The sequence below is a fragment of the Rhincodon typus genome, chromosome 8, assembly GCF_021869965.1.
Source record: "Rhincodon typus isolate 14 chromosome 8, sRhiTyp1.1, whole genome shotgun sequence".
In the NCBI taxonomy this organism is placed as follows: domain Eukaryota; kingdom Metazoa; phylum Chordata; class Chondrichthyes; order Orectolobiformes; family Rhincodontidae; genus Rhincodon; species Rhincodon typus.
This window is the reverse complement of record NC_063339.1, coordinates 71,033,836-71,042,413: the sequence shown is the minus strand read 5'-3', so window position 1 is coordinate 71,042,413 and position 8,578 is coordinate 71,033,836. Positions and strand designations below refer to the sequence as shown.

Sequence of the window (8,578 nt, the reverse complement as noted above, 5' to 3'; positions counted from 1 at the left end):
GACCCGAAACGTTAACTCTGTTTTCTCCTTCACAGATGCTGCCAGACCTGCTGAGTCTTCCAGCAACTTTGTTTTTGTTCCTGATTTACAGCATCCGCAGTTCTTTCAGTTTTTATTTTCTATAATAAGAACTTGGGCAGGACACTCAAGATTGAGGAAGGAACAAAATAGTAAAGACCTTTTCTCCCTTATTACTTCAGCCACACTCTGGCCATATTCAATTATTTTTCAAGCATTGCTTGAGTGCTTCATTAATTTTCAGGTTAAAGATTCTAGCCAGCTGTAATGCTTTAAAATGGTTTCTTAAAGAGTGTTTCTCAGGATCTCATCTTATTTAGCATTTTAACAATCAGAATCTGTGAATATCCATCACTTAATTTCTCTGCTTTTCAAACTTGAAAGGCTATAATCCTGTCACATACTTCACCTCCCACCAAAAACAACACTTTGTCATTTTTGGTATGAAGTTAACTGGGCAACATTAACTTCCTGAGCATGGGGTTATACTTTTTACAGTTAATTATCTCAAAGCAATACTGAAATTGAATGGAAAAATCTTCCTCCGCATTACACTAATTGATGAAAACAACAAGGTGTCACTTGGTAACACATAGCTTGAGAATTGCTGAAAAAATAGAGATGTGTTGTTGAGATTTTTTCCACTTGCGCTCATCAGAACAGATGCAAGAATGCCAAATCTTAAAGGAAAAAAAATGCTGACTCGATGACAAGTGGATCAGTCTAAGTTGATGAATGTGAGATGAAAAGCATTAACAGCATCTCTCTTTCCTCAGCAAAACAATAAATGATGTCATGATACAATCCCTCTGAATCAAATTTCCAACATTTTCTTGATAACTTTTCTGTTCCAAACAAAAGAAAATCAATAGACTCAAAAAGCTTGAGCAGCAAACAAGGTCTAGTATTGAAAGAAAGAAATGAAGAAGTAGCAGATTCAATTGTTTTGCAGCCATACTATAAAGCCTGTGGAGATTGTGACGGCTCAGATCTAACACAGGTGAGGCTGGTCAATTGTACTCCCTCTTCCACTTCCATTTTGCAGCTCACAGCCCCAACATTAAAACAAGGCCAACTCTAAGAACTTTGAGCTTCCAGCTCTTGCAAGTGCCATGATAATAGCCCTGGGTCATTAAACTTGAGCAGAGTTTGGTCTGGCCAGGCATAGTGCAATTCAGCAATGCTGAATCTGACCAGCAGTGGGACAGACAGAGAGAGGGAGAGAGAGACACTGGTCTTAATTTAGTGTGAGACATAAACATGATCAAAGGAGAACTTTATTCTGAAAGTGATTCCAAATCGGTTTTTATTCGTTGGTGTGAGGGGTTAAGTTCTGTAGTAGTTCTGCGCTGGTGACTTCACTCAAAAGAGAGCAGTTATGTATCTACTGACACCGTGAAGAATTAAGTGTTGTGTGCGTGATGGTCTGCGTAGTTTATCACTTGACTGATAATGTCTTGACTGTTGATTACCACATTATATGGTAAAATGACCTTGGGACAACACTCTACATTGTTACAGAATGTATGAAACTCAGTTAAAGATAACAACTGCAGTGATTTAGATTAATCTCTCTGAACTTCCTTTGTGACTATAAGTGATCTGAACTGTGAATCGTGCATTAGTAGCAGTGTTGACAAACCCTGCATCAAAGTTTCAGTCACATACATGTTTGGATGCATGCCAATGTAAAAGAGAGTTAGACTCTATGGCTGATACCTCAATCCTTACTCTGTGGTTGGAACCTTCCCAAGTGTAGTTTGAATTTGTTGGGGGATTTGGAAGTATTGAGGCTGGTCAGCTTTTGGTGTGCTATTACATGGTTCTCAGCTCATTACACATGTCTGCATGAGGAACATAGTGAATCTGGTGGGGGGGCTTGTTATGAAGTCAATGCGCTTGATGTTACCTCGAGTGCCAAAGGTGCCTGGTGCCATATTTAGAGGGCCCCTGGAAAGGCACTCATTCCCTGCAAGACAAAAGCACTGTTGGAGTGGATGCCCTCCAGACCCCGCCAGTCAGCCTGGCTCCCTTAGCTGGAAAGACTTCCATCTTCCTTCATTCAAGCCCATTACATTCCGGCCTCCCTTGGTCATCCTCCATGCAGCTTAACCTATTGCCATCCAATCTCAAATCTGACAAGGCACAGGTGAACAGATGAAAGCAGCGGCTACTTGCATCCAAAGCCCAGCAGGTACCTCACCTGCCACATGCAGGCAGGTTTTGCCGTTATACTGTCAGTTCCAAAATTGCTCACTGAGGCAGAGTTTGATTGAGAATGGGAATTTAATTCTGGTGTTTTAAATTCTTTTAATGTGCAGCATGAAATGCAAATGAATGCAAAAGGGCTTCCCAAAGCTTGCTGTCATGTGGCTCGACCTGTCTTTATAATTCTGAGAATGTGACTGCAAACTTTGATTCCCCCAATCGGGAACTTGATTGTTGTAGAATTAACTTCTGTCGCCTGTGTGGCTTCTCTCTGTGGGAAGCAGTGCAAGATCCTGCACCCCCTATTGACTAAATCCCCAGTGGTACCGCTCCCCTCTTTTTCATCCTCTCTGCCAAACCCCTGTGCATTCAGCTTTGAGTCATTCTGGAACGAACAGTATAACAGCAAAATCAGGTTAAAATAAACTGGCACTGAATTATCAGCCTTTGCTCAGCCGCTTGTACATTTGTCTCCGAGTCATAAGCTTCTGGGTGCAAGTCTGATGCCAGGGTTTAAGTACAAGAATGAAGTCCATTGCTAGTTGGCAGTACTGATGAAGAATTGCATTGTCAGAGGCGCAGTCTTTCAATGAAGATGTTAAGCTGAGGCTCTGCCTGTTTGTGGTGGGGGGAGGTGGGGTGGTGGGGGGGAGGTGGGGGGCGCAGTGGATGAGATTCCGCCATACTACTTTTGAAGAAGAGCAGGTTGGCTATCCTCAGTGTCCTGTCCAATATTTACCTCTTGATCAACATTACAGAAGATTATTTCGTTATTATCACAGCGCTGTTTCTGGGATATTGCAGTGGGCATATTGTTGCTGTGCTTTATAAGTGGACGTCTTTGTCCAGGTCAAATTACAACCAGCAAGTTGGAAAAAGGAATTCAATGAACTTGATAATCTCTGTGGGCTAGCATAGGAGAATGAAAATTGATAGGTAATTGAAAAAAATCAATTGATTCACTAAAATCCTTTGGGGAAGTGAACTTGCTGCTACATATGACTCCAGTCCTACATGACATGGCAGAATTTTAACACTCTCCAAATTGGCCCAGACATCAATACAGCAGATAAGAAACACAGCATAGACAGTGTCATGTCTGTCCTGAGAACAAATGGAAAGTACCAACAACGTGTGCGCAAAAAGTTTGGTCGCAGGTACGTTGCCCAAGTGGAATTCGTTCATACCATGGAAAGTAATTAGTGCAGGAGATTGCTTCCTGCATTAAACCTGGCAGCAGTTCCAATTGCTAATAAAAGTCATATGTCTCAGGAAGAAGCTTGCCTTCCTCATAGACTAAAAGGTACCATTTTTAAAAGAAGAGTCTTTTACATTAATCTTCTTAAAATCCCTAACATGCACTGGTATGGATCCATAGATCCAGTAAGCCCAAGCGATTACTGTCAACAAATCAAACTTGATATTGAATACTAATGGATCCCTCAAAAAGAGAAAACAGTCTACACTTTGTTGTTACACTTGCCAGTAGAAGCCAAATGTTAGTGATTATCAGGAGAAATCAATGCTTACTTAAAAAAGTCATTAGAATAGCCAATTATGGCATGTCTACTGTCACCCAGATTTAGGCCTAATGACTCAGGACAGAGTCAGGATTAACCTTATGCCACCCCCGGTGTACATTATTCAGCTCCATTCTGGGGAGTACTTGTATGGCACTAAGCCAAAAAAGTTCACACTCGGCTTTTAATCCTTCTGCTAAATGAAAAATATACAAAGCAATGAACAATCTAGTATCTCAGTATGAAAGTTGATGTTGCGACATTCAAGTTTCCATCATATGATCATAGATCATATATGTAATAACATCTCAAAATAGCACTTATTGCAATCGTTTGAAATCAAGAACTCTTAAATTTTTCCAAAGCACATACTTTTTTTGATGTTTTCCAGATGTACTAACCCGCAGAATAATTTATTTGTATTATCTTGATAATAAAACAGTAACAAAACAAGGAAGGAACTCAGAATCAGAGAAAAGCTTTGGTGTTTGTATGACACCTAATTCTCTCTCTCTCGCTTTTTATTCTCTTTCCCTTAAAACCAGTGATTGTGATACTGCCTCTTGTACTGCTATATTGTTGTCCTCATTGTCCGCCACTGTATTTATTACTTAGAAATGAGATCTGACATGTACTTTTGGAAGGAGAGTGTTTTGAAAACACACTCAAGATAAAGCAAGTAAAGCTTGGTTTAGTTAGCTTTCTAAGCGGCAACGCTGGTCTCATACTATTGATGCTCATAACACATTGAATAAATCTACTTGAAACATACTTATGGCTTCAACAGATCAATGAGCAAACATTTTTGCAGCCTCACACATCTTTGTGTCAAAGAAAATAAAGGAGAATTATCTGGAGTTATTATTTTGTTAAAATGACGGTAGAGATCCGATTTTTCTGTAATTCCCATGTGAGAGCTACAGTGCATTTTGCGGTCATTCAGGCGGTAGATATCAGTACAGCAATGTAAAATATACTTTCCATTCAGGGTCAGCAACAAACACTCTCAGTAACTCCTAACTGCACCACTGTGATCTTTTCAATTCAGTTATCTTTGTGATTTCTCCGAGTGAAATCTGTGGTTAATTTTGCGCATTTGGCCATGTGCCTGCAGGGAGATGAGTTGAAACATCCCAATTTGATTTCACATACCAGTACCATCTTTCGAATTCCGCAGCTTTAGGCATCTGCATTAGGATTAGGCTGCACTGGATTGTGGAATTTACTGGATTTCAGTGAAAAAAAATTGGAACTCAATAATTCAAATCAGAACAAAATCCAGTGAAGAAGGAGGGGTGCAGAAAAACTAAATGATAGTGAAGCACTTTGTGTTAATGTTCACATCACTGCTGATTTTAATAATCTGCTCAAGTACTGAACTGACAGTCTTCAGTGCCTGCCTACATCTCTGCAACCTGGTTAAAATTGGAAAAGGTACATCACAAAAATCTCTGTTTTTTGGACAGCATCAGATTTTGGGTAGCCAGATTTGAGTGTACCTGTAAAATCCATACAGTCATCCTTCAATGTTCCTACTATCTCTGATTCAATTAAAATCAATCCAGCTGCCAGAATTAAAAAGGCTAGTGTGTCATGTCATTGCATTATTCTGTCCAAATAGAGGAATATCAACAACTATGAACCAAAGTAAGGGTGCAGCTTTAGGTCAGATATATACAGTTCAATTTAAACTAACCCACCCTACAGTTCCCCATAAAGATATCAAACAGGTTGCAAAAGATGCACCTGATTCAAGCTTGTTCCATTTCCCATGGGTGTGTTAATTTAAAATTACTCCATGCGTCCTTTATCCTTTAATCTCATCCTACACAAAGATATGTAACATTCTCTAATGAGCTGCAGACAGTCGTAAACAACCAGGCAAAGAACAATAAAGTAGCAATGAAATAAAAAGGCAAAACTTTATTTCAACCGGTTATCATTTGTATGTTCCATTTGTCATAATCAGGACAATTTCGAACCAAACAGTTTTATTTCTGTTGACACTCAGGTTCAAAATAATGTTATTTCTCTCTCATCTCTTTGTAGACTCAATAAAACAACTCATACTTTGCTTCATGTGTGGCAATGAATATTCAAAAATCTGTATTTGCATAGCACTTTGTTAATCCTTCACAAGTATCCCAATGGATAATGACATTAAATAACATTTAATAACGAGCAGCAATTGTTGTTAAGTGGATAAATATAGTAGCCAACTCCACAGTCCCTTAAAAACCAGCAAGGTTAATGATATTTTTTCATTGTATATTGACAAGGTCACTAGTATAATTCTCTGCCAAAATGGTGTATATCAAGGAGCTGATTGGCCACAGCTTGAAAATGTTGATTAATGGGGGAAAAAAAAGACAGTTCCATTTTCTAGACTGTCTATAACTATAATTGGGCAAAAGATAGACAGGAGATATTGTTTGAGTGCACAGGAAAACAAATCCAGAATGTGTTTGAGCATAAAAAGCAAAGCAACAGTTCTATTATTCAGGTTGTATGAAACATTTCTATCATTTTCTTATAAATATATGTAGGGGACAGTCTAAGAGAGCTAGGGCATGAGACATGGGACCAGGACCCACATCTCTGACAAACAATAGTCCTGACCTGAAACATCAACTTTCCTGCTCCTCTGATGCTGCCTGGCCTGCTGTGTTCATCCAGCTCCATATGGTGTTATTTCTGACTCCAGCATCTGCAGTTCTTACTATCTCCCAATAATGGTGCTTGCTATTTTAAGACAGTTGCACCAAGTTTAAGGGAATCTGGCCCAGAATTTCCCAGTCAATTGAAATATTGTCTCACCTGTGATGACGCTGGGAATCTTTGACAGGAAGCTCTTCACTGTTCGAATCATCACTCCACCAGCTTTGTCATCCTGCATCCGTGTGATAATATTTTCTATCTGCCAAAGAAAGTCAAATCTGTGGTTATTATGAGCCTGAGTAATTCAGTTGGTAGAGCATCAAACTTTTAATCTGAGGGTCCAGGGTTCAAGAGCCTGTTCACCTGTAACTTTCAAAGCAGTTCAAAATCACGGGGAGGCGATGGTCAAGTGGTGTTATCACTGTTAATCCTGGATAACATTCCAGGGACCTGGGTTCAAATCCTGCCTTGGCAGATGGTGGAATTTGAATTCAATAAAAATATCTGTAATTAAGAGTCTAATGATGACCATGAATCCATTGCTGATTGTCGGAAAAAACCCAACTGCTTCACTAATGTCCTTTAGGGAAGGAAACTGCCATCCTTACCTGGTCTGGCCTAAACATGACTCCAGACCCACAACAATGTGGTTGACTCTGAACTGCCCTCTGGGCAATTCGGGATGGGCAATAAACACTGCCTGGTCAGCAATGTCCTCATCCTGTCAATGAATAAAGGAAAAAAAACGTTGTTTTTCCAGTTAATTTTTATGCTCCTCAAGACAAAGGTGTCAACATCACCATTTCACAGATGAGCTACAGCCCTGAAGTTCTCTCTTGCCTACTCCCAGACCAGAAATCCCAGTTGAGGAGATTTCTCCTGCTGTTTCATTATCATTTCTCACACCAACCATCCAGCAGAGAGATTGGCAATTGTTGTGTGTTTTAGTTTCAAATCAAAATTCTTTTGCGCTCTGCACCGATTCCATTTACAAACTGGAATGAGATGGCCCAAGCTCAAGTCAACTCATGCCATTGTGACTGGAATGTGGCTTAGTGGAATGCACTGTTATCTCAGAGTCACCATGATCTGGTTTCAAGCCCCACTCCAGAGCTTCAGCAAAAAAAAACCCCAAAGCTGATACTCCAGAGCAGGTCTAAGTGATAAAAACCAAAAGAACTGCAGATGCTGTAAATCAGAGACAAAAACTGAGAACTCAGAACTGAGGAAGGGTCACTCGACCCGAAACATTAGCTCTGATTTCTCTCCACAGTTGCTGCCAGACCTGCTGAGCTTTTCCAGTAACTTCTATTTTTGTCTCAGTACAAAGTGATGTTCTGCTGGAGGTGTTATCTCTTCAGTGACATGAGAAAAAGGGCCCTCCCTGGCAGCCTGTGAGGATATAAAACATCCCATGGCACCATTTTGAAGAAGCGGTCCCAATGTCCTGGTTAATGTTTATTCCTCCAACAAAACCATAAAAAAGATTATCGCCTCATTATCATGCTGCTGCTGTTTGTTTGATCTTTCTGTGCAAATTGACTGTTCTGTGTTTCCTTCATTAGTCACGATTAGTGATTACTCTTAAAAATTATTTATTGGCTGTAAAGTTTTTTGAAGTGATTGAGAAAAATGCAATTTTTATGTGTACGTGCAGGAGTATGAGACAGTGTTTATAAGTCAGATTCAATAAGATTGAAGAAACATTATTCCTTTCATAAATTACCATGCCTACCCTCATTACTGTGTAAATTCCTATTTCAGTACTGATTTATTCACCAATTTGTTGATCTTCTAATGCTCAGCCAGAAGGTTATTTTTAAATTCACTCATGGGATGTGGGCATTGCCGGCTGGGCCATCATTTATTGCTCATCCCTAATTGCCCTTGAGAAGGTGGTAGTAAGCTTTTGTTGGAATTAATCACGTCTGCTAGATGGATTTGTGATTGGTGTTACAGCACTTTGACATGGCATTAACCAGCAGAGGAAGGAAGTCTTCCTTTGGCCTGAGCAGGATTCAGACTCACCTCCTAGAATGGGGAAAAGTATGTGTTTCTACTGAATCTATTGAACCACACAGCTCTGGCTATCATCTGGAGCTGTTACCAACCCATGGTGAAAATTCCAAATACATTCCATCAGTATTGTAGCCATCAGCCACAGTATTGTAGTT

The 8,578-nt window shown here is 39.9% G+C and overlaps 1 protein-coding gene across 3 annotated transcripts in view; it reads right to left on the bottom strand.

Moving 5' to 3' along the window:
• LOC109934229 (regulator of G-protein signaling 6-like) overlaps nucleotides 1–6,660 on the bottom strand; it is a 118,724-nt gene extending 112,064 nt beyond the window's left edge. For 2 of the 3 annotated variants that reach the window (XM_048599938.1, XM_048599936.1), the window contains exon 1: nucleotides 6,564–6,660. In XM_048599938.1, the coding sequence (XP_048455895.1) occupies nucleotides 6,564–6,642 (79 nt within the window). In that variant the 5' untranslated portion in view covers nucleotides 6,643–6,660. The remainder of the gene's footprint in view (nucleotides 1–6,563) is intronic. The other variant, XM_048599939.1, reaches the window with a different exon arrangement.
• Nucleotides 6,661–8,578: the final 1,918 nt, after the last annotated feature.